This window comes from Podarcis bocagei (assembly GCF_964188305.1).
Source record: "Podarcis bocagei genome assembly, chromosome: 1".
Classification (NCBI taxonomy): Eukaryota; Metazoa; Chordata; class Lepidosauria; order Squamata; family Lacertidae; genus Podarcis; species Podarcis bocagei.
Genome location: NC_138125.1, coordinates 131541548 through 131567906, shown reverse-complemented (window position 1 = coordinate 131567906; position 26359 = coordinate 131541548). Strand labels below are relative to the sequence as shown.

The 26359-nt window shown below is 44.8% G+C and overlaps 1 protein-coding gene across 4 annotated transcripts in view; it reads right to left on the bottom strand.

Annotated features, from left to right (window-relative positions):
- Positions 1-3044: 3044 nt before the first annotated feature.
- Positions 3045-26359, bottom strand: part of LOC308573682 (cyclic nucleotide-binding domain-containing protein 2-like) — a 38938-nt gene continuing 15623 nt past the window's right edge. For all 4 annotated transcript variants that reach the window (XM_081170877.1, XM_081170875.1, XM_081170874.1 and 1 more), the window contains 9 exons: positions 24609-24772; positions 21621-21777; positions 19616-19767; positions 18179-18317; positions 16710-16836; positions 11519-11696; positions 8879-9050; positions 6058-6197; positions 3045-3517 (listed from right to left, as the gene is read on the bottom strand). In XM_081170877.1, the coding sequence (XP_081027003.1) occupies positions 3187-3517; positions 6058-6197; positions 8879-9050; positions 11519-11696; positions 16710-16836; positions 18179-18317; positions 19616-19767; positions 21621-21777; positions 24609-24772 (1560 nt within the window). In that variant the 3' untranslated portion in view covers positions 3045-3186. The remainder of the gene's footprint in view (positions 3518-6057; positions 6198-8878; positions 9051-11518; positions 11697-16709; positions 16837-18178; positions 18318-19615; positions 19768-21620; positions 21778-24608; positions 24773-26359) is intronic.

Here is a 26359-nt window from a genome sequence, read left to right as displayed (position 1 = left end):
CCTTGGCACTGTCACCACTATGCTCTAACCAACATTGGTAGAGGGACAGACAATTCATTTGACTCACGGCTGTACAGCTGTGGTAGGCAACCGGAGACCCCCTGGACCAAAGGGGACTCCCTGGGATTTCAGTTGACACTTCTATCTGGTCAAGCAAGAGAGGCAAAAGAGGAGGAGGGTACCTTTTATCATATGTGGTGGACCTGCCCCAAGGTGAAAGACTTCTGGGAGATGATTCATAATGAATTGAAGAAAATGTTGAAATACCGTATTTTTCGCTCTATAAGACGCACCAGACCACAAGTTTTTGGAGGAGGAAAACAAGAAAAAAATATTCTGTATCTCAGAAGCGAGAACAACAAAAGGGATCACTACACAGTGAAAGCAGCAATCCCTCTTGCTGTTCTGGCTTCTGGGATAGCTGCGCAGCCTGCATTCACTCCATAAGACGCGCACACATTTCCCCTTACTTTTTAGGAGGGAATAAGTGAGTCTTATAGAGCAAAAAATATGGTATACATTTATTAAGAAACCAGAGGCCTTTCCTCTTGGAATAACAGGTTTGGAGCTGCCCAACAAAGATGTTAAATTATTTTTGTATGCCACAACTGCTGCTCAAATTTTATTAGCTAAGAATTGGAAAACACGAGAAGTACCAATAGTGGAAGATTGGCAGATGAAGATGATGGATTTTTCGGAGCTAGCCGATCTGACTGGAAGAGTCCGTGACCAGAAGGAGGAGGATTACCAGGAAGAATGGATGAAATTTAAAGACTATTTAGTTAAATATGTTAAGTTAAATTAATTGGAGAAGCTTGCAAATAACAGATAGGCTTAGGATTTAAATAGGTAATGTGATGAATTAATATGTTTAATACTGAACTGGAAAGGTGGGAAAAAGGTTAAGTGATTAAGTTAATTTTATAAGAATATTGGTTTTGGAAAACCGTTAAAACGATATACACTGAAATTCAACCAGGGGGATACGAGGAAGTCACTTAACAATATTACTAAATTTGGTTTAAATACGGTTGAGATTTATGTTTGCCTTGTCTCTCGTACCAAGAAATGGGTTCATTGACGCAGCAAGGCTTGCCGTTGTCCCACATGCCATTTGCCTTCACAGTCTTTTGACTTGGGAAGGTGGCCGTGTAAGCAATTAAAATGTCACAAAAACAAAGGATTGTTGTTTCCAGCTGGTAAATAGGCAATGCAAAAAGTTCCCAGAGAAACAGCAAAAATCTGTGGACTTGCCTTTCCCCCCAAATGATAGCCTAACCGAGAGGGCATATAGTACAGCAAACTAAGGCCTGGGGGCCGGATCCGACCCAGTCGCCTTCTCAATCTGGCCCGTGGAAGGGCCGGGAGTCAGCGTGTTTTTACATGAGTAGAATGCGTGCTTTTATTTAAAATGCATCTCTGGGTTATTTGTGGGGGATAGGAATACGTTCATATTTTTTTTCAAAATATAGTCCAGCCCACCACATGGTCTGAGGGACTCTGGACCGGCCCATGGCTGAAAACGTTTGCTGACCCCTGGGATAGCAGAAGGAAACTAATCCAAAATGAAATGCTTCCAGATATTTTGTGTAGCTCAGCTGCATAGCTGACACAGCAGAACCACATTAGCCAGATTTCAATCTTAGCATTTAGAAAAGGTGAAAGGGTGATGTTAATTTTTGCCACACACACTGCACTGAAATTAGGGTAACACTACATCAAACAGCACTTCTACCTTTAAAATAGATGTTCAGTGCTAGATTATCTTAGGTTGCTTCCAGATGACCTGTTTACTGAACATTCATCCCAATTCATTTGTGTACAATGTTTGGGAGAAGTGCTTTTTCCTGTCAAGTTTCGTTACTGTGTGTGTGTGTGTGTGTGTGTGTGTGTGTGTGTGTGTATACACACAGTCATACCTCGGGTTGCGAATGCTGCGAGTTACGTCTTTTCAGGTTGCGTCCTGTGGTGACCCAGAAGTACCGAAAGGGTTACTTCCAGGTTTCGCCGCTCGCACATGCGCAGACATGCAAAATGATGTCACGCGCATGCGCAGAAGCAGCAAATCGCAACCCGCGCATGCACAGACACGGGTTGCATTCCTTTCAGGTTGCGAACGGGGCTCCGGAACGGATCCTGTTCACAACCAGAGGTACCACTGTGTGTGTGTGTGTGTGTGTGTGTGTGTGTGTGTGTATAAGGTAAAGGTAAAGGGACCCCTGATCATTAGGGCCAGTCGTGACCGACTCTGGGGTTGCGCGCTCATCTCGCTTTATTGCCCGAGGGAGCCGGCGTACAGCTTCCGGGTCATGTGGCCAGCATGGCTAAGCCGCTTCTGGCGAACCAGAGCAGCGCACGGAAACACCGTTTCCCTTCCCGCCAGAGTGGTACCTATTTATCTACTTGCACTTGACATGCTTTCTAACTGCTAGGTGGGCAGGAGCAGGGACCGAGCAATGGGAGCTTACCCTATTCCCGCGATTCAGACCGCCAACTTTCTGATTGGCAAGCCCTAGGCTCTGTGGTTTAACCCACAGTGCCACCCGCGTCCCTCCATAGATAGATAGATATTTGCAGGGGAGGGTGTTGAAGCAAGGTTCTTAAGGAGCTCAAAACCCACTTAATGACACAGTTTGCTGCTATGCTACTGGCTCCCACCCACATGACAGCAACAGCCTGGAAGTCTCCTTAGAGCAGATAGAAAAATGCTCTAGACCACTACTGAATAACATCCTGATCACGGGAACGAGGAAGAACCCTATGTATGCCTATTCAGAAATAAATCCAAATGAATTGGATTTACCCCCAGCGTTCCATTAAACACACAAAATGCTGAAGTGTTTCAGTACTAAACATTAAATATAATTTATTGATAAATATATGTATATATGGGGATACACAAACACAGAATCTTGAAGAGAAAAAAATATTCTCTGTATGGCAATACCGGAAGAAAATGAAATTAACTGCTGATTCAAAATTCACATCACAGATCTACTGTAAAAAAATTATAAGGTGCTTTCTAACAGAGAAGAAAACTTACATAAAGCAAAGCTGTATATGTATATTTATGTATGAACACACACACACACACACACACATACTGCCAGAATCACTCCTTGATCTTTTTAGAATTGCCCTCCACCATGTCACTGACCGGTAAATAAAAAACCTTGAAACAGCTGACTAAAAGGCTCCATCCAAAGGAGAACGGAGGACTGTGATGCTATGGATCAGTCTTGGCTGAATATTTGGCAAACTCTGTTTTCCGTGTTCCGCGCCAACGGGAATGAACTTATACTTCTGTGAGGCAACTTCTTTTTGGTGGCGCATCTTGCTTAGGTCCAAGACGCCCGCTTGGTTCACGCACCAAGGGTCGTAGATTTCTTCCGTCGGGCATGGATGAGGAGGGTGCACCATCTTCATGAGTTTGGGACGCATCACAACACCCAGCAGATCTTTCTTAAACGATTCCCAGGAGTTCTGTCTGAGGAAGACTTGACACAGCTCGTCATCACTGAAAAGGGAATTGAAAATTGAGAATAGGGCGGCATCCCCCTGCAGCCAAACAGTTCTTCTCTGCAGGGCCGGATTTAGGTTTGATGAGGCCCTCAGCTACTGAAGGTGTTAAGTTGTGGGTGAACATATCAGACGACACAGCGATTCTTCAAACAGCTCTTGTTTATTCACAGACCCAGAACAGAACTGTGCTGTAGGGTTCAGTCAGCCTGCTTATATAGAGCTCCAGTACAACGTTACTGTAACAACTTTCTAAAACTATCCAATCACTGAATGTCACTTTCAATCCTTCATTTGCATAACTATCTACAGTATCCCCCTGCTGGCCCAGGGTGAGAACTTCAGTACATAACAGAAGGTAATGGGGCCCTTTATATGTCCAGCTGTCCCTTGTCAACAACAAGTTTTCACTGTTTCTTGTGTTGAATATATGCTATATGGTAATTTCTGGACCTAATAGGTATCTAAAGCCATTTGCACATAACAAAATATGCATTTTATCAAAGTAACTGTTACAACCAGTCCGTGCAGAATGTAGGCACCCTGTATATAGAAATGAGCAAACCAGTGATATTTTAGGGAGCAGGCTAGCAGATGGGGCGCATTACAGTGGACCCTCTAGTTATGTACCACTCTGGATACGTAACTTTCGGGTTTCGAATGCAGCAAACCCGGAAGTGTATACTTCTGGGTTTAGCACATGCACAGAAGTGTTCTGTGTGCCACGCGCATGCGCAGAAGCGCTCAATCGCCCCACATGCGTGCGCAGAAGCAGCACCTCTGCCAACAGACTTTTCAGGTTGCGGACGGACCCCTGGAACAAATTTAATTCGTATCTGGAGGGTCCACTGTATAGTCATACCTCGAGTTAAATATGCTTCAGGTTGAGCGCTTTCGGGTTGCGCTACGAGGCGACCCAGAAGTAACGTAATGCGTTACTTCCGGGTTTCACCACTCGCGCATGCGCAAACTGTCAAAATGATGTCGCACGCATACGTGGAAGCGACGAATTGCGACCCGCAGGTGGTTACATTAGCTTCAGGATGCGAACAGGGATCCGGAACGGATCCCGTTCGTATCCAGAGGTACCTCTGTACTAACATCCTAGGAGCCTACACAACACAAAACACTGTTGCTGTATGTAGGTTTTATTTTATTTGTTTTTTATCTTATATTTTGGAAATGTACATCCATTTTTTCTCCTTTAAATTTTTTGGGGGCCCCCAAGAGAGTCGGGCCCTAAGCTATAGCTTATTGAGCTTATACGTGAAGAAGAAGAAGAAGAAGAGTTTGGATTTGGTATCCCGCTTTATCACTACCCTAAGGAGTCTCAAAGCGGCTAACAATCTCCTTTCCCTTCCTCCCCCACAACAAACACTCTGTGAGGTGAGTGGGGCTGAGAAACTTCAAAGAAGTGTGACTGGCCCAAGGTCACCCAGCAGCTGCATGTGGAGGAGCGGAGACGCGAACCCGGTTCCCCAGATTACGATACTACCGCTCTTAACCACTACACCACACTGGCTCTCCAGCACTGCTTCTCTGGGGCAAATGCCACAGCATCAGTTCTCATTTTCTCCTGGGGAAAAAGACCCATCTAGTCCAGCACTCTGTTCTCACAGTGGCCAACCACATGCTTCTAGAAAAGTCCACAAAGAGAAACTGAGAACAACAGGACATAGCTGACATATTGAGTATCCATTGATAGCCTTTTCCTCCATGAATTGGTCTAATCCCTTTCAAGGCCATGGGGTGGTATTCAAGTAACTCTTACTCAGAGTAGATCTACTGAAATTAATGGACCTAACTTAGTCATGTTCATTAATTTTAGTGGGCCTGCTCAGAGTAAAACCTAATTGAATACAACCCCATTGGTCCGTTTTGAAAACTGAATAGTGTCATTTAGCTTCTTTTAATTTGTTATCTTGATTTCTAATTTTTCCGGTAAGTTTCACCATTTCTTCATAGTCCACAAGTTTTTGTATCCGTTCTTCTTTTGTCGGAACTTCTTATTCTTTCCATCTTTGTGCAAATAACATTCTTGCCGCTGTAGTCACATACATGAATAAATTTCTATACAGTGGACGCTCGGGTTGTGAACATGATCCGTGCGGGAGGCACGTTCACAACCCGCAGCACTGCGTATGTACATGCGCGGGTCGCAATTCAGCACTTCTGCACATGCGCAAAGCGCGATTTAGCACTTCTGTGCATGCGCCAAAACCCGGAAGTAACCTGTTCCGGTACTTCCGGGTTCGGCGCAGTGCACAACCCAAAAACGTGCAACCTGAAGCGTCTGTAACCCGAGGTATGACTGTACTGTTTAGGTTCTGTTCTGTTCTAAACCTGCTTCTCATAGGCTCCAGCAAACCACATAATATCTGAACACTCCGTACAGATACAGGGAAATAGATTTGTCAAAGGGGCTTCAAGCTTAGTCTACAACATAGCACTTGTGTTTCCCTCATTATATAATGGGCTTGGACCCCATGAATCACAACCCCTCACGCCAGCCCACCCCAATGCTTCAGTCCTTCCTACCTGGGATATTTCATCTTTAATTTGCCAAATTTCATCATGGTGGCAGCATCTGCCCATTCCTCAACCTTCTCTTTTTTCAGACGGATGATCTCTGCCCCCTGACTGACCAAAACGATGACACGACTATCATGCAGATTCGCCTGAGAAGAAATGCAAACCATGAGGAGATCCTTCCACCAATCTTTGTGGAACAACTTTTGAACAGACCACCTTTAAAAGTACCGTATTTGCAGAGTCTGATTTAATTCTGTTTGGGCTGCCGAATGCTTGCCACTCCATCTGTACATTTTCTGGATACAAGGGGCTGGAGTGAAGGAATACCCAAGGCCTCTTTCATGAACATAAACAGGGATGCAAGAGGCAAGGTACAGGCAATAATAATAATAATTATTATTATTATTATTATTATTATTATTATTATTATTATTATTTATTTATTTATTTATTTATTTATTTATTTATTTATTTATACCCTGCCCATCTGGCTGGGTCCCCCCAGCCACTCTGGGTGGCTTCCAACAAAACACTAAAATACAATAATCTATTAAACATTAAAAGCTTCCCTAAACAGGGCTGCCTTTAGATGTCTTCTAAAAGTTTGGTAGTTATTTTTCTCTTTGACATCTGGTGGGAGGGCGTTCCAGTTCCTCAAGAAGTTCAGCGTCTTGTATTCTTCTGGCTAATTATTGCAAATGCATTGGATATCTGAAGGTCATTTATTGCAATTTAAACAAAAATCATACAATAAGTGAAATAACTCATTGAACTATATTCAACTCCTTTTATTCAGGCTTTTGCTCTTCCGCCCACTATTTCATTTCATTTTTAATTTGTAGACCACCTTTCTATTTTACACACAAGGCGGCTTACAGCAACAAAATATATGACAAAGAACACCCTAATAGGTGGAAGGAATTTATTTTGTATAGGAGTGTTTTCTTTTATGTATGTTATCTGTTTTGTTATACTGTTGACTGGTGATATTAAAATCAATAAAAATTAATTTAAAAAAACTGCAACAATACGCACCATAGAAGAATCTGACCAATACAAAAAAGTCATAATAAAACATAACTTTAAAATGGAATGACTTTTATCCAATAAAGTAATATTCGGTAAGCTGTTAGAATATGATAGCACACCATGAAATGAACTCTCAAAAGGTCAGCAAATAATAAACAAACAGAAATTCACTCTTAACAATTACAATAAGTACAATAAAACAATTAATGATAAAAGTACCTGCAACTCACAATGCATAAAATATCACAGGGGACTGTTTACTAAGTCCCTGGCCCTCCTAGAACGAAAGCTACAGGGAGGGGGGGAGGAAAGGAGCAAGAACTCATTCATATATATATATATATATATATATATATATATATATATATATCCATTTAATATTATACATTCACATCATATTTATCCGCTATACCGCCTTGGCTCTTAGAGCTTGTAGACTTCCTTCCTTCCCGCCTCATGGCTTTCAAAATTAACATTTATATCACTGCAATTTATACATTTTCCGATTCTAATTACACTCATTGCAGAATATCTCAAAAAAATTAAATAAATAGAGAAAGAGCAGGAACTCTTCTAAGCAATTTCTGCGATATGAACCAGCCTGACTGATCCTGCCTGTCACTAAATGAGTGAAACCAATGAGTGGAGTCGGAAGTGTAATTCATAAGTGATTTGTTTAGACACCGGCCCATAGGAACCCCCAGAGTCCTAAAAAACTACTGCTTCCTCCTCCCTTTTAATGCAGTTTTTCAGTACAGTGGTAGCTCGGGTTAAGAACTTAATTCATTCTGGAGGTCCGTTCTTAACCTGAAACTGTTCTAAACCTGAGGTACCACTTTAGCTAATGGGGCCTCCTGCTGCCGCCATGCCGCCGGAGCACGATTTCTGTTCTCATCCTGAAGCAAAGTTCATGAGGTACACCAACTCTTGGGGTCGGAGGCGTCTTCAGTCCCCCCAATTTTTGTTTGAAGGGGGCACAGCCGGCTGCCCCCCCCCCAAGGTTGAGGGGGCCTGGTACGATGTCATAGGAGGTTGCCCAGGCCTGAACGGTGTCAGGAGGTCACACCCACCCACACAGAAGGCTTGCACTAGCCTACACAGCATCGAGAGGCACGTGTGACATCACGCAGTGCAAATATGATGTCACACGTGCGCCGAGACCTCCCGATCTGGGGGGCAACCTGCCCCTCTGCCCCTGCATGGCCGCCATTTTGTGTCTGGTGCCCACAGCACTCTCTCAAAATTCATAACGCTCCCATGAGTTCAAAAAAAAGGTTGATGATCCCTGCTATATAGTCCCACCACGGCCACAAAATGTTGGAGATTCATTCCCCATGTCAGCAGTCATGGGATTGTTGTCTATCACATGACAGTATATGTTTTCATTCCACAGTGTGGGAAGTGACGGAGACAGGATGTTTTGGTATTACTGTGTTCCGTGAAGTGGGACTATTGTCTTTTGTTCTTTCTCTCTTTGCTGTCTGATGAGAAAGAGGAAGGAGCTAAGTCGGAATGCTCCGAGTGTATTATATGTAAATAAACGTAGATTAGCCAAAATGCTGTGCTATTGGTTCTGTTACGCAAACTGCAATACTCTGCAGATCCCTAAGTGTGTTAATGCCTTTTAGCATCAGTCGCTGTGATGTTCAGGCAGAAGAAAGCTTTTGAAGCTCCCGAAGGATCGACCAGGAGGGAGAGAACATGCCAGTCGGGCATGTGTCTCTGCCAGGGTCCTACACAAGAATAGGACATTCCTAACACGAAAATGTCCTGCTCTATAAGGCTAGAATATACTTACTATCATTTCTCCTTTGCGCAATTCATCCATTCTGATATATACAGCTGCTGCAACAGAAGTTGGCATCTCTCCATAGGAAGTAGAGTACGTGGGTTCCTTTACAAACTCTCCCGATATAATCTTTTGAACAACCTCCCGATCGTCGTCCCCATGATGCTTCTGAATGAATGAACTAGAAATTGAAAAGTGGGGGCACACTTGTTTGTTTGTTTGTTTGTTTGTTTGTTTGTTTGTTTGATAAAATATATACACCAACTCAAAGCTGTTTACAAAACGATAAAACGATAAAATCATCACTAAAAACATTTACAACCATAATCTAAAACGCACAGAAATTAAAACCAGGATAAAAGAGACTAATGCAATTTAAAACTCATCGAAATTCTAAACATCTGGGTAAGGTAAAGGTAAAGGGGACCCCTGACCATTAGGTCCAGTTGTGACCGACTCTGGGGTTGCGAGGCTCATCCTGTTTTATTGATTGAGGGAGCTGGCATACAGCTTCCGGGTCATGTGGCTAGCATGATTAAGATGCTTCAGGCGAACCAGAGCAGCGCATGGAAACGCCATTTACCTTCCCGCCTATTTATCTACTTGCACTTTGATGTGCTTTCGAACTGCTAGGTTGGCAGGAGCTGGGACCAAGCAACGGGAGCTCACCCCATCGCGGGGATTCGAACCGCCAACCTTCTGATCAGCAAGTCCTAGGCTCTGTGGTTTAACCCACAGCGCCACCCACGACCCTAAAAAAAAAAAAAAAGGCTACGGCACCTAGTATTCCCAGGCGGTCTCCCATCCAAGTACTAACCAGGCCTGACCCTGCTTAGCTTCCGAGATCAGACAAGATCAGGCGTGTTCAGGGTAGTATGGCCGTAGACAAAAAACATCTGGGTGGGTTTATCTAAATATGAATGCTTTAAGCAGGCACCAAAAAAATACAGTGAAAGTGCCTAGCTTGATATCAACAGGAGTTCCAAAGTGCAAAGGATTGGGTTCTTACAAACACGGCGCAGGTATTATGAAGCACCTGTAAAAGTGTCAAATGCAGGCTGCTCTTTGACGGTTCACTGTGCCTTGTGAGATACAAGAACCCTTATCAGAGGTTTGGTGGACCCAATTAGACCCATGGATTGGCAGTTCCACACTACAGGTTTAGCCCCTTGCTGTCAGGGTCTGGGCAGACGAGGAATGGGAGAGACCGCCTCCCCAGCTTGACCCTTCTAGGGAGGAGGAAGAGGAAGACAGTTTAGCAGAAGGAAACTGTTAAGTTGTGGGTGAACATATCAGACGACACAGCGATTCTTCAAACAGCTCTTGTTTGTTCACAGACCAGAACAGAACTGGACTTAAGGGTTCAGCCAGCCTGCTATATATAGAGCTCCACTAGAACGCAACAATAACTATCCAACTTTCCAATCACTGAACGTCACTTTCAATCCCTTATTTGCATATGTGGACCTGGGTGGAAACTATTTACAGTATCCCCCTGCTGGCCCAGGGTGAGAACTTCAGTACATAACAGAAACTAATCCAAAATGAAATGCTTCCAGATATTTTGTGTAGCTCACCTGCATAGCTGACATAAAACAGCAGAACCGCATTAGCTGGATTTCAGTCTTAGCAATTAGAAAAGGTGACAGATTTACAACAGGGGTTTGAGGGAGGTCACAGCTCAGAGGCAGATGAGGGGGGGAGTTGGGAAATAATGAGAGAGAAGGAGGAAGAGGAAGCAGCGGGGGGGCAACAGCTGACGGACACAGTGTCTTTAGAAAGCATTCTAGACCTTCCAACCTAGAAACCGGCGAGCCTTGAAAGTAGGAGAGCAAAGAGCTCAAAGACAGAGGGCACGTAGCAGCACCCGTAGAGGAGATGATGAGATTGACGAATGAAGAAGTAGGAGAGATGGGGAGATGCACTCAGGACAACGCCATTATCGAAGAGGCTGGGTTCTATAGCCTCTCTCTGTAAACACTGAATAAAAAGTGGATGGTAAGAAACATTTCCTTGTTTTTGTACGTTCCTGGCAACTGGCCAGCAGTCGCCGGCAGCAGCCTGACACTTGCACCCTAGGCGACCAGCCATTTCCCTTGCCATAGCTGTCAACCGTCCTTTATTTGGCGGGAAAGTCCCTTATCCTAGCGCCGTGTCCCGTTGCTGTCCCGGATTGATGATGTCCCTTAAATTACCCGGGTTTCAAAGGAAGCAGCTCCTCTCCCTCCCTGCCTGCCGGCCAGAGAGGAGGGAGGCTCCAACTGTGTTGCTTGGCTACAACTGGGGGGTGGAGCTTGCATGCCTTGTGCCAATCAAATCGGCCGCGTTGCCTGGGGACTCGCCTTTGCTCAGCACTTCCCAGCGGAGAGGTGACGGTGGTTTTCCTTGCTGCATCCCCTTTGCCGGGTTGCTGCGCTGTGGGAACCACCGCTTGAGGCTTCGTTTGGCTGCTGGCTGGACTTTCTGCCTTTGGCTCAGAGAGGCTCAGAAGTTGAACATAGCTGTGTTTGGAAAATCCCTTATTTTGGCTGCTGATCCCTTATTTTCGAGGCTGCTGGTCCCTTATTTTCAAATCTGTAAGTTGACAGCTATGTCCCTTGCTCTCTATGCCTCTAGGAAAACAACCCGGAAAACCCCCTCGCTTCTCACCTTTTCTCCATGTTTATCACGACACTTTTATGCTGCCTGTTGAAGAGACTATCCTGCTTCATGAATTGGTCATACTGTTCATTCCGCTGACCGATATAGTAGTCTTTGAGGTCCTTCAATCTCTCCCGACTGAAGGAATTCCACATCGTGCTTTTGAATCTGTCAACGCACGCAATCTCTGCATAAGAAGAACAGCATGTCTGAAGCTAGTTATGTAAAAAAGCCATTGCCCCCCTCTAAATTTAATTTAATTAAAGGAAAATTCAAAAAGTTATCACACAATAAAATTGCATGTTTTAAAGGATAGGAGTAGCTCAGAAAGTTCCTACTTTAAAAAAAATATTTTACACTGTTTTCACATAACAGGTTTTTAATGCTAACCAAGCCTTTTCAGAAGTAAGTCGTGTTGAATTTGTTGGTGCTTATTTCCCAGGTGAGCAGGGTAAGTGTTAAGTTACAGTCTAAGTTGTCTTTTGTGCTTAGGTCCAATGCAGAACAGAAAGAGTAACAGAGGCATTTGTAAAGCAAATGGACATTGTAAGAATGCATGCTTTAGGTTTGCGTTGCCAAAAAAACTTAAACAAGGGCTACTTCAAACTTAATGTGTAAAAAAATGCATTAAGGTGTGAAGGCCAATTTATGCAAGGAGTTTAGATTTCTGTAGTAGCTGAGTTAAAGGTAGCACTTTTTTCTTTCTGCTTTTTTCGTTTCTGGTATTTTTCTGTAAAATTTGAAACTTCTACGAAGGTTGTGTTAAAAGTTCCCCCCACACACAAAAAAGCAAGGAACACCCGAATCCCAGAAGCGGTTAAGTCCTGCTGGCCACATGACCCGGAAAACTGTCTGTAGACAAATGGCGGCTCCCTCAGCCTGAAAAGTGAGATGAGCGCCACAACCCCATAGTTGCCTTTGACTGGACTTAAACGTCCAGGGGTCCTTTACCTTTATGTTACAATCTTTAGAAGATATCTGAAGGCAACCCTGTATACAGAAGTTTTTAAATGTTTTGTTATGTTTTTATATATGTTGGAAGCTGCCCAGAGCAGCTGGGGCAACACAGTCAGATGAGTGGTGCTTAATGAAATAATTAATTAATTAATAATAATAATAATAATAGAATAGGACATCCCTATTTTCATCAGAGAAATATCGGAGAGTATGGTGTACCTACTCACTATGTCCTTGAAATAAATTATGGGTGGGATATAAATAATAAATTATTATTAATTATTATTATTATTATTATTATTATTATTATTATTATTATTATTATTACTATTACTATTATTACTATTATTATTATTTCCCTCAGAGAATTCTGGGTATTGTAGTTTGTTCAGGACTGCTGGGAACTATAACCCTGTGAGGGGTAAACTACCATCTAGGGTCCAGAATTCATTGAGGGAAAGAATGGGCTTCACATGATGCTCTGTATATTCAGCACATGACGCCCCCCAACGAAACCTTGGAATTGGTGCTGGGAATTGTAGCTCTGTTAGGGATAAACTACAGTTCCAGGTCTTTGTGGGGGAAGAAGTGTGATTTAAATGTACGCCATGCAGTGCTTTCCCCCCCCCAAAAAAAACAACAACATTTAGATGTCCTCTCATTTTCTTACTCATATTGAAATACTGCCCCTGTGATGGCCTGGGATTCGGACTCACAGGCTGAACCTGAGGAATCCCAGCCTGCACAGGAGTCCCCACAGGGGCTTGAACCTGAAGGTTCCTCACCTGTGCTGGATCCTCAGGTGCAGGCACCAGCTGAGTCTGCTCTGGCTCCTGAGGTGATGGAGGACCCATTGCCTGCAGGTGCTCCACTCTCAGCCCCGTCAGGGGGAAAGTGAGGTTGCCTCTGGGTCCGGTAACCCTCCAGCCTCTCCTGAGCTGCAGAGGCTCAGGGCAGAGAGGCGGAGGGAACTAAGTTCCCGCAGGAGGAGTGCTCACCTCCAGGCCAGGAGAGGCGAGTGACCTGTAGACTGGGGCCGCCCCATGCCTCGGGGCAGATAAAAGCCAACCAGCCCCAGTCCCAGGTTGTGGGAGCAACATTGTTGGTAACCTGTGCCTGTCGGCACCCTGTCCTGCTCTTCTGCCAGAGTACCTGACCCCACCCAACTCCTTGCCTTGGACCCCGCTTTAGCCTTGATGGACAACCTCCATTCCACACCCTCGACCTCGGACTGGACTCAGACCACGCCACACGGTAACCCCCCGGTAACCCCCCGGGACCAGCACAGCCCCTCAATGAGGCCAACAGTTCACAAAATGTTTAGGGGTATGCGTACCCCTGCATATCCCCAGAAAAAAGCACTGGCGTGTTCCTCCCAATGTGCTTCCTACATACAGTTTTTGCTATATCTGCTCCAGGGATAGAGGCATAGAAATAGAAGCCATGCCATTGCTGCCATCTATGAAAAGCCATGAGCAAAGGTCAGCCTGTTTTTGTTTCTTTTCTGCTTGATTTAGGAGAGCTTCCAGCTACAGCCATTCTTTGTTTTGCTATTTTTATTCCATTTCCTGTTTATTCTCTTCTTCATAGTGCACCGTTTCGTGGGAAAAGAGAGCTTTGGCACATCCTATACTGCTTGGGTTCCAAGCTTTCTTGGAACAGCCTTCCTGCCAAGATCAGCAAAAGGAGACCTAGAACATTGGCCAAGGCAAACAGAAAGGTCTCAGAATGTGAAAGCGACTCTTGCTTATGGCATTTTGCTTGATTTTGGGGTGTCCGGTGAGAACACTCTCCCAGTACCCTCATGAAATGGTAATTTTCTGGAGTCTTTGAGGTCATTGTGATAGTTAAATTGGAATCAATATAACTTGGAGTGTGGGTTTAAAAACTGTTGAAGGACATCCATAATGGAAGAAAGCTGGAATACAGTGGTACCTCAGGTTAAGTACTTACTTCGTTCCAGAAGTCCGTTCTTAACCTGAAACTGTTCTTAACCTGAAGCACCATTTTAGCTAATGGGGCTTCCTGCTGCTGCCGCGCCACCAGAGCACGATTTCTGTTTTCATCCTGAAGCAAAGTTCTTAACCTGAAGCACTATTTCTGGGTTAGCGGAGTCTGTAACCTGAAGCGTATGTAACCTGAAGCATATGTAACCCAAGGTACCACTGACTGTATAAGAAATAAATATTAAAACAAGCTGGAGTTATTCAAATTGGTGAGTTGATTCTGCTTCTGCATATAAAAAAACCCCAGGATTTGGTGTATGTATCAGGGCTTTTTCAAGCCAGAACTCGCTGGAACGCATTTCTGGCCACTCTCAGGTGGCACCATTGCCCTTCTAGGAGAATGAGGAAGGTGTTCAAGGTGAGTTTGAATCCTACTCGATATTGATACAGATTCCAACATACAGTGGTGCCTCGCAAGACGAAAAGAATCCGTTCTGTGATTCTCTTTGTCTAGCGGTTTTTTCGTCTTGCGAAGCAAGCCCATTGATGGATTAGTGGATTAGCGCTATTAGCGCTATTTGCGGCTTTTAGCGGCTTTTAGCGGCTTATCGGATCAGCTGATAAGCGGCTTAGCAGCTTAGAAGGGGGGAGGGGGGAAAAACCACAGGAACTCGCAAGACATTTTCGTCTTGCGAAGCAAGCCCATAGGAGATTCGTTTTGCGAAGCACCTTCAAAATGGAAAACTCTTTTGCCTAGCGAGTTTTCCATCTTGCGAGGCACCACTGTATAGTGAGCAGAGTAAAAACTTAAATATGTTGCAGGAGTCCCAAAAAATAGACCAGATGCAATTGTATTTCATCCAACAGAGCTTTACTGCTACTGAAGGCAAATGAGCATAATGGTCACAAAACTAATACATTCGGGATTGGCACGGTCCATAAAAATCCAGTTGCAGCAGACTTAACTTAAACTTACAATAACTTATAATAAGTCTAAAAACCTTAACACTAAGCATTCTATGTACAAAACACACCAGAAGGAAGAGAGATAGAAAGTGAAAGTGAAACCCAGGCTCCTTCTGGCCTTACTACAGTGGTACCTCGGGTTAAGTATTTAATTTGTTCTGGAGGTCCGTTCTTAACGTGAAACTGTTCTTAACCTGAAGCACCACTTTAGCTAATGGGGCCTCCTGCTGCTGCCGCGCCGCCAGTGCATGATTTCTATTCTCAACCTGAAGCAAAGTTCTTAACCCGAGGTAATATTTCTGGGTTAGCAGAGTCTGTAACCTGAAGCGTATGTAACCCAAGGTACCACTGTATTATAGTCAGCATGACCTTGGCAGAAGAGATAACAGAACCAGTTTAAGCCAGCTGTACTCAGCTTCTCTGAAGGAATAACCCAAACATCAGAAACCTTCTGCTTGCTTCTTTCACACAGAGAAGCTTCCAGAACCCTCTGGAACTAATTAGAATAGGAAAGATCTCTACACATCAGATCAGTACTTTCTGCACTAAGAAATGCAAACTGACAAGTTCTGGCACCACTTTTTCGAGAAGAATAGCGCTGTGTACTTTATAAATTTCTTTCACTGAGACCAGCATAACCACCATATCTGGGAAGTAAGATTAACATTATTTTATGTGTTGTTTTTTGCATTATTTCTCACATTTACATTTTTCCATCATGGAACTCACGGCAATGTGTACTGTACTTTTCGCTCTATAAGACACACTTTTTCCCCTGCAAAAATTAAGGGGAAATATGTGTGCATCTTATGCAGCGAATGCAGGCTCCATGGCTTCAGCGATAGCAACGTGAAGCCTCCGAAGTGCAGTGGGAGCGCTCCCATTGCGCTCCGGAGGCTTCGTGTTGCTTTTGCACCGATCCCTCTTGCTCTCCTGGCTTTGCTTCGCTGGAGAGGCGCTACACAGCTTTCCCTCTCTGCGCAGCGTCCCTTCAGCGAAGCAGGAGGAGAAATGGAAGGGGCTCCATTTCTCCTGCCGCTTCGCTGAAGGGGCGCTACGCAGAGAGGGAGAGAATTTTTTTTTTCTTGTTCTCCCCCTCTAAAACAAGGTGCGTCCTATGGTCGGGTGCATCCTATAGAGCAAAAAATACGGTATATGTGGTTCTCAGATGGTCTCCAATCTAACAGCTGACCAGACCTGGACCCATTTAGCTTGAGCAAGGCAGTAGCCTTGTGCACCTGCAAGACTATGCGCTGAGACCAGGTGCCATCCTGCCAGCTGAGAAGTCCTGGTGAATCACATGTGCATAAAAAGGCAAAGTCGTAACATACCAGCTGCTATGCGGCGCTTCTCCATCATATGTAGCTTGCGTTTGGGGAAACACAGTTGTTTTGAGATCCACTTGTGGTAAGATGGACAGGTACTGAGATCCACCAGTCGCAAAACCTCGCACACACCCTGATGAAACGACAGAAAAAACTACGGCTGAGTTGATCATATGGGCCCATAGCTATGCACATCTTCCCAAGATTAGAACACGGAGGAGGGCAGGGGAGGGAAAGGAATTGACCTGATCTATAAACCTTGGATATGGAACAACTGATTGGTTCAAAATTGGGAAAGGAGTATGACAAGGCTGTATATTGTCTCCCTGCTTCTTTAACTTATATGCAGAATTCATCATGCGAAAGGCTGGGCTAGATGAATCCCTAGCCAGAATTAAGATTGCCGTAAGAAATATCAACAACCTCAGATATGCAGATGACACAACCTTGATGGCAGAAAGTGAGGAGGAATTAAAGAACCTTTTATTGAGGGTGAAAGAGGAGAGTGCAAAATATGGTCTGAAACTCAACATCAAAAAAAGGAAGATCATGGCCACTGGGCCCATCACCTCCTGGCAAATAGAAGGGGAGGAAATGGAGGCAGTGAGAGATTTTACTTTCTTGGGCTCAACTAAAGCCTTTGTTTTTTGAAAGATCTGGAAAGAAAACAAAAGGCTCTCTTGTGACACAGTTTTTAATCAGGATCCGCCATTATGAGACAGACCTCGTTGCGAGATTAATAGGCACAGGGGGAGGCGAGCCACTACTTTGTTATCATGTTTGTGTTTTAAGTTCGACTTGGCAAATTCTTCCCTGGAAAGCCTAATTTATGATGCAACCTGTCTGGGAAAATTAATGAGCAAACGCCTAGATTTTATTTCATCGGAGCTGAGATTGATGGCATCTGCCGCTCGAGAAGGACTTTTGGATCAGCGTGTGAGAATTTATTGCAAACAAAAGACTTACCAGCTTAAAAAAAAGGGAGAGCCTTATAAAGTTCACTCAGAAGCATAATATTGCTTACTTTAACTCGCCTGTGGAAACAACTCAGAGGCAATTAAGAAGAAAAAGGATAACATCAAGAAGATTGAAAGATAGGACTAGTGAACACTAAAAGCAGCAAAAATATGAGATGACTGGACCCTTACTGAACTCGAAGCATGGGAACCCCCAACAAAATATATAATTTGGCAAAATATTTGGACTTTATGATATGTATTGGTATAATTTGGAATAATTAATGTGATATGATTGGATTGTTAAATGGAAAACTTAATAAAAAATTATTATTTTTTTAAAAAGAGTGGTCATTATGCTCTTCACAACAATATACTCCCCCCCCCCGAACTGACGTCCAATAGTCCAATATGCGCACCTCCAAAAGAAACAGACCCCCCCCCAAGGGCTACAGTGGCATCCCCACCTGTTGGGAAAGTAAGGCATATTATGAAAGATTAATCACACGCTGAGCTCACCTTTGTAATAAATATCATTGTGGTCGTATCTGTGATGTCGCTAGTAATCACCTGGCCATAGTGGAACCTCTCGATTTTGCAGTAGTAGGCTATTTTCGCTACTGAAGAATCGGGCAGTGTATCAAAAAGGTCGACGCTTCTGAAAACAGGAGGGATGCATGGAGAGCTTTCATCTGCAAGGGTTTCAAGCTGGCAACCGTGATTTCGGTGTCCAGGTAAGCATGGGCCTACACATTAACTCCTGAGAGGAGGGAGGTGTTAGAAAAATAATAATAGAAAAAGGACTGGGAAGTGCTGGGAATCTGCATATTGGGTCAGAATGTGCAGCGCTTATTGGGAAAGAGGTTTTTAAATTTCATTTTAAAGCAGCTCTTTTTTGGAACTGTGCTTCTTGTGACAATGGAACAGCAGCTGACTCAGACTTTTCATAGTAAAAGCACTCTTGTACAGTGGTATCTCAGGTTACAGATGCTTCAGGTTACAGACGCTTCAGGTTACAGACTCCATTAACCCAGAAGTAGTACAGTGGTACCTCTGGCTACGTACTTAATTCGTTCCAGAGATCCGTTCTTAACCTGAAACTGTTCTTAACCTGAGGTACCACTTTAGCTAATGGGGCCTCCTGCTGCCACCATTTCTGTTCTCATCCTGAGGTAAAGTTCTTAACCCAAGGTACTACTTCTGCGTTAGCGGTGTCTGTAACCCAAAGTGTTTGTAACCTGAGGTACCACTGTACCTCAGGTTAAGAACTTTGCTTCAGCATGAGAACAGAAATTGCACTGCCACAGTGCGGTGGCAGCAGGAGACCCTATTAGCTAAAGTGGTACCTCAGGTTAAGAACAGTTTCAGGTTAAGAACGGACCTCCAGGACAAATTCTTAACCCGAGGTACCACTGTATCACATAAGGATGCACTCACTGTAAAGGTAAAGGACCTCTGACAGTTAAGTCCAGTTGCAGACGACTCTGGGGTTGCGGCACTCATCTCGCGTTACAGGCCAAGGAAGCCGGCGTACAGCTTCCGGGTCATGTGGCCAGCATGACTAAACCGCTTCTGGCGCAACGGAACACCGAAACCAGAGCAGCGCACAGAAACGTTGTTTACCTTCCCGGCACCTATTAAATTACTTGCACTTCTTGGGGTGCTTTCAAACTGCTAGGTTGGCAGGAGCAGGGACCGAGCAACAGGAGCTCACCCCATTGCAGGGATTCAAACCACCAACCTTTTGATCAGCAAGCCCAAGGCTCAGTGGTTTAGACCACAGTGCCACCCATGTCCCATGCACTCACAGTGAAAAAGCTTAAATACACATTGTTATTAGAGGTTGTGACGCAAAGCCCGGCTTTTTAAAGGAGTCGGGAAGAGGGCAAAGGGACAAGAGAGGGGAAAGGAATGATGCAGAGAAAAACGGTACAGAGTTACGCAGGGATACGTTACCTCAGGAATTCATATCGGTTTTTGAACTCTCGGTTAAGTTCCTTATCTAGCTCATAGGCAAAAAAATCACTTTTGTCCACCACCAACAGTTCCGTTTCCTCCAGGCAGACAACAGTGGCAACCCTCCTTGTGTTTTGCAAAAGGGCAATTTCCTAATAATAATAAGCAGGACGATAGGAATGAATCTGGGCAGCACAGCCAATAGTAGGTGCCTATAGCCAGTGATATTTCAAGTCAACCTAGGATTATTCACTTTGTGGATCTTAGCAATGCATAGTTCTACTATCTCTTCCTAGTCTCTCACCATTTTTTCTTTCCTCATCCACCTCCCGCTTTTCCTCAGGACATCCCTACTTTCAACAGAGAAATGTTGGAGGGTATGTGTTATGTATTGAAGTTCTCACCCTGGCCACCAGGAGTATCGTGTATATAGTTTTCACTCAGGTCCACGGCAGTGACCTTAGGCAGGAAACCCTGGGTTGTTGTTGCTACAATGTTGACAGACGGCTGCCTATAAAAGCAGGCTGGCTGACCTGTTTGTGGTTCAGTTCTGTTCCAGCTTACAAATAAAGAGCTGTTTGAAGAATCGCTGTGTCATCTGATAAGTTCACCCAAAACTTAACAGTATGGAGTTATGCGACCGCGGAGCCAAGGAGATAAGTAACTATACAATCTTTAGAAGACATCTGAAAGCAGCCCTGTACAGGGAAGTTGTTTAATGTTTCATGTCTTTATATATGTTGGAAGCCAACCAAAGTGGCTGAGGAAACCCAGTCATATGGGCAGGGTATAAATAATAAAAGTATTATTATTAGTATTGAACAGGAAAAGGTAAAGGGACCCCTGACCGTTAGGTCCAGTCATGGGCGACTCTGGGGTTGTGGCGCTCATCTCGCTTTATTGGCCGAGGGAGCCGGCGTACAGCTTCCGGGTTATGCGGCCAGCATGACTAAGCCGCTTCTGGCAAACCAGAGCAGCGCACGGAAATGCCATTTACATTCCCGCTGGAGCGGTATCTATTTATCTACTTGCACTTTGACATGCTTTCGAACTGCTAGGTTGGCAGGAGCAGGGACCGAGCAACGGGAGCTCACCCCGTCACGGGGATTCGAACCGCCAACCTTCTGATCCTAGGCTCTGTGGTTTAACCCACAGCACCACCCGCGTCCCACTATTATTGGATATTATTGAATAGGACACCCCTATTTTCATTGGAGAAATGTTAGGGGGTATGCTTTTCTCTTGCCCGCTGTAGCTTACAACTCTAAACCATTGTTTCCACAGCACCTCTGCTCTTTTCACGGCAGTTTTTCTGCTTCTCTGGCTACTGCTCTGCTTTCCTAGACTCTAATTTTTCTGTTTGCCCTACCCCTCTCTATCTGAGAATTTGTTCTGAGTACCAGAACTGAACTCAGATCCTGGGATTCCATGTTGATGTAAAGGTCCGTGCATTTTTATTTTTTTTATATATAAAAAAAAATTCTGAAATGGATGATTAATCCAGAAAGCGGCAGCTGGAATGGGTGACTGGGAGCGGCTGCCGAGACCATATAACACTGGTCCTGAATGACCTACATTGGCTCCCAGTACGTTTCCGAGCACAATTCAGTGTTGGCGCTGACCTTTAAAGCCCTAAACAGCCTCGGCCCAGTATATCTGAAGGAGTGTCTCCACCCCCATCATCCAGCCCAGACACTGAGGTCCAGCTCCGAGGGCCTTCTGGTGGTTCCCTCACTGCAAGAAGTGAGGTTACAGGAAACCAGGCAGAGGGCCTTCTCGGTAGTGGCACCCACCCTGTGGAGCACCCTCCCACCCGATATCAAGGAAATAAACAAACACCTGACTTTTAGAAGACATCTAAAAGACATCACCTGTATCGGGAAATTTTAAATGTCTAATGTTTTATCATTTTTAATGTCCTGTAAGCTGCCCAGAGTGACTGGGGAAAGCCAGCCAGTTGGGTGGGGTATAAATAAAATTATTATTATTACAGGTTAGCACTTACACCAAAACAAGCACCTCTCCGAACTGTAGTCGGAGCGGCTTCTACAAACGCGCTGCTACCATCCTCGTCATCAGTGATAGCAACGGAACCACAATAGATGAAGTAGAAACTGTCTGCCTGGTGTCCCTTTTTGATGATGACTCTCCTGCGGCCAAACCTAGAAAGCAGACAACCAGACAAGATCATTAGCTAGTGGAAATAAACCTGAACCGAAAGACGTCTACTTACAGAAGCAACATAGGTAAAAAAAAGGTAAAGGTAAAGGACCCCTGGACAGTTACGTCCAGTCAAAGATGACTACGGGGTTGCGGTGCTCATCTCGCTTTCAGGCCGAGGGAGCCGGCGTTTGTCCACAGACAGCTTTCTGGATCATGTGGTCAGCATAACTAAACTGCTTCTGGCACAATGGGACACCGAAATGGAAACCAGAGCACACAGAAATGCTGTTTACCTTCCCGCCACTGTGATACCTATTTATCTACTTGCACTGGCGTGCTTTCCAACTGCTAGGTTGGCAGGAGCTGAGACAAAGCAATGGGAGCTCACTCCGTTGCAGGGATTCGAACCGTGACCTTCTGATTGGCAAGCCCAAGAGGCTCAGTGGTTAAGACCACAGTGCCACCTGCGTAGGAACGGTATATCTAGACTGAGTTGTACACAAATCCCATTAGTAACTGTACAATCCACACTTTGTCATGCGGTCTGCTGCATACAGCAAACCACTCCTGCATTTTTTTTAAGCACGGGAGTTGACTCCAATTTAAAAAGCAGCTTCTGCAACATCCCTGGTTTATGTTTGAACTGGGGCTGAGTCCCTAATTCTGCTGCTTGCCAAACCCTGCTCCTTGTTCTCCTCCTTGGTAACCCATTAGATCTTATGCAGCTGCTATAGACATACCCGAGCACGATTCAAAGTGTTGGTGCTGACCTTTAAAGCCCTAAACGGCCTCGGTCCTGTATACCTGAAGGAGCGTCTCCACCCCCATCGTTCTGCCCGGACACTGAGATCCAGCGCCGAGGGCCTTCTGGCGGTTCCCTCATTGCGAGAAGTGAGGCTACAGGGAACCAGACAGAGGGCCTTCTCGATAGTGGCGCCCGCCCTGTGGAACGCCCTCCCATCAGATGTCAAAGAGATAAATAATTACCTGACATTCAGAAGACATCTTAAGGCAGCCCTGTTCAGGGACGTTTTTAATATGTAACGCTGTACTGTTTTTAACACTGATCGGGAGCCGCCCAGAGTGGCTGGGGAAACTCAGCCAGATGGGCGGGGTATAAATAATAAATTATTATTATTATTATTACCCTCCAACATTTCTCCAATAAAAATAAACAAGGTAAAGGTAAAGGACCCTTGACAGTTAAATCCAGTCGCGAACGACTCTGGGATTGCGGCACTCATCTCACTTTACTGGCCAAGGGAGACAACATTTGTCCGCAGACAGTTTTTCCGGCGTTTCCGTGCGCTGCTCTGGTTCGCCAGAAGCGGCTTAGTCATGCTGGCCACATGACCCAGAAGCTGTACACCGGCTTCCTTGGCCAGTAAAGCAAGATGAGCACCGCAACTCCAGAGTCGGTCACGACTGGACCTAACGGTCAGGGGTCCCTTTACCTTTAAGAAAAGGATGTTCTAGGATCAAATCAGAAACTGGGATGGCTTTTGTAAATTGGGGACTGTCCCTGGGAGATAGGGGCACTTGGAGTCTGAATAGACCACGAGATCACCATGGAGCCACTTCTGGGCGCCTTCCTCAATCCCACACTGTTCCTTCTGCCATTCTTCATGCCAAGCAATGGTGGCAGAGGCCTGCCAGCCCCTACTTTCTTCTCCCCGCAGCTGGGCTGACTCTCCATGTTAACTGGCACTGCCAGAAGCAGCAGAAGCAGATTGCCAAGCTGGTGGGCAATAGTGGCACCAGCTAGCCTGGCCTCCTCGACTCAAGGCTGGCAGGCAGAGGAGCTGGTGGGCCTCATTTTTAAACTGAGACTTCCAGATCTAGCTCTAGCTCTTTTTGGACCAGGATCGAAGCAGCTTCAGTAACCCATCCCCTGGTAACCGCATGAGTGTGGTTTATTGCGATGGGCATTGCAAGCGCCGCGCTTCAAAAGCCGGGGAGCTGTAGCTGGCGCAGAATGTGCCCACCTGACTATTGCAAGGGGCACCGTATTTTTCGCTCTATAAGACCCACCAGACCACAAGACACACCTAGTTTTTGGAGGAGGAAAACAAGAAAAAAGATATTCTGAATCTCAGAAGCCAGAACAGCAAGAGGGATCGCTGCGCAGTGAAAGCAGCAATCCCTCTTGCTGTTCTGGCTTCTGGGATAGCTGCGCAGCCTGCATTCGCTCCATAAGACGCACACACATTTCCCCTTACTTTTTAGGTGGAAAAAAGTGAGTCTTATAGAGCAAAAAATACGGTAAGTACGGGACCGCATAATAGCAATCCTGAAAGCAGTGCCTGTGAGCTACCAGCACTGGCGTACAAAGGGGGGACTCGGGAGCGCCACCGTACTGTTACACACTGAAGTTCTCACCCTGGGCCAGCAGGGGGATACTGTAGATAGTTTTCACTCAGGTCCAGATATGCAAATAAGAAATTGAAAGTGACATTCAGTGATTGGATAGTTACAGAAAGTGGTTACTGTGGCTTTGTAGTTGAGCTCTATATAAGCAGGCTGACTGAACCCTCCAGCCCAGTTCTGTTCTGGGCCTGTGAATAAACAAGAGCTGTTTGAAGAATCGCTGTGTCGTCTGATATGTTCACCCACAACTTAACAGGTACCATTTGGGGAAAGGGTGTCAGCCATGCCCCTGCCTGTTCTCCGCTCCAGGGGTTGCAGCATGTTGCTCCGCCGCTAGCTACCAAGCCCGTTTCAGGGTATTGGTATTAGAATTTAGATCTCTGGACAATTCAGAAAGATGAAATCAAATTACAGAAATACATTGGATTGCTACAAAGCCCACCAGCGCCACCCTTCCAGTTACCGTTCGAAGCGAATCACTTTGGCCAGAAGACTTTGCAGGGTTGGACTATACTGTCGAAAGCTTTCCACGAACTGCAAGCGGTTCTGCAAATGTTTTATTTCAGAATCAGTCCTCCACGCCGGTGGCTTCTTGGTGATTTGGATTGCTTTAAAAGGAAAATGCTCCTGTGAAGATACCAAACACCGTTTAGATTAATAGACAAGCACATTTATGTGGGTCAGTGAAGGCATTCCTATGCTCCCGACAGACTGGAGCATTATTTTTCTTCTCAGGATATAAAACCAAATGACCTTCTTCTTGCCTTTTAGGTGCACCTGCAGAACATTTTATACAGCTGTCCATGAGATTGTCTTACACTGAGAATCACAATTCAACTGAGAAAGCAATGGCTGCATTTTTTATTATGATTTTTTATTAAATTTTCTGTTTTACAATGTCAGATAAACATTTAACATACGTAAGATATCCATGGCTTCCCTTCCTCCCTTTCCATGGTTCATTTTGCATATCTTATATCCCTGCATATTTTACAAAAACTGTATCAATCGGTTTTTCCATTGTTACATCCATCAAAACTTATTTACACAGTTGTCTTAACGCTGCCAGTGTTTTCAGCTGTACACAATTATTTTCCATATATTCAATAAACATTTCCCCATTTTCTTTAAAACGTATGTTCTTCTTGTTTTCTTCTTCTATATGTCAAGTCTGCAAGTTGTGCATATTCTGTCAACTTACTGTATTTTTCCGTCTATAAGGTGAGGTTTAACATCAGCAAAACATTGTGCCTTAATATAATAAGAAGAGAAGCTTTTGGGGGGATGTTAAAGGCGCAGAGTGGGGATATTACGTCAATCGCCGCGCTCCTCCTGTGTAACGTTGCGCTGCCTGCACACAAATGGAGCCGCGCGAAGACACCACAAGGCAAAAATGGACTGCCTACGGTCTCCCTCCCCGCTGTAGGGCAGGCAGAGTAGGAGGAGGCAGGCAGAATACTGTATGGAGGCTCCGCGGAAAGTCGAAAAGTGCTTAAAGTAATTGAAAAAAAGCTACACCACTCTTTCCCACCCCCAAAAGCTCAACTCTGCCCCCCCCCCCAAAGCTCAGCAATTGCCGATGAGGGAACAGCTAATAGGCGGCCTGTTAGATGCCTGGGGCTGTTAACCTCTGGACAATCCTCCCTGTTAAGTTGTGGGTGAACATATCAGACCACACAGCGATTCTTCAAAAAGCTCTTGTTTATTCACAGGCCAGAACAGAACAGAACTGAACTGAAGGGTTCAGCCAGCCTGCTATATATAGAGCTCCACTAGAATGTAACAGTAACCATTTTCCGTAACTATCCAATCACTGAACGTCACTTTCAATCCCTTATTTGCATATGTGGACCTGAGTGAAAACTATATACAGTATCCCCCTGCTGGCCCAGGATGAGAACTTCAGTACATAATAATAATAATAATAATAATAATAATAATAATAATAATAATAATAATTTATTATTTATACCCCGCCCATCTGGCTGGGCCTCCCCAGCCACTCTGGGCTGGCCCAGGGTGAGAACTTCAGTACATAACACTCCCCTCCCCCTGCAAATTTCAACAAGTCAGGGCAATTTCCCCCCATTTTCTTAATTTGGGGTCGCCAAAAATAGGGGGCGTCCTATACATGGGGGTGTCCAATACACAGAAAAATACGCTAAGTTGCCAATTTTTTTATGTTTGAGACCTTGCTCATTTTCCATTTGGGGG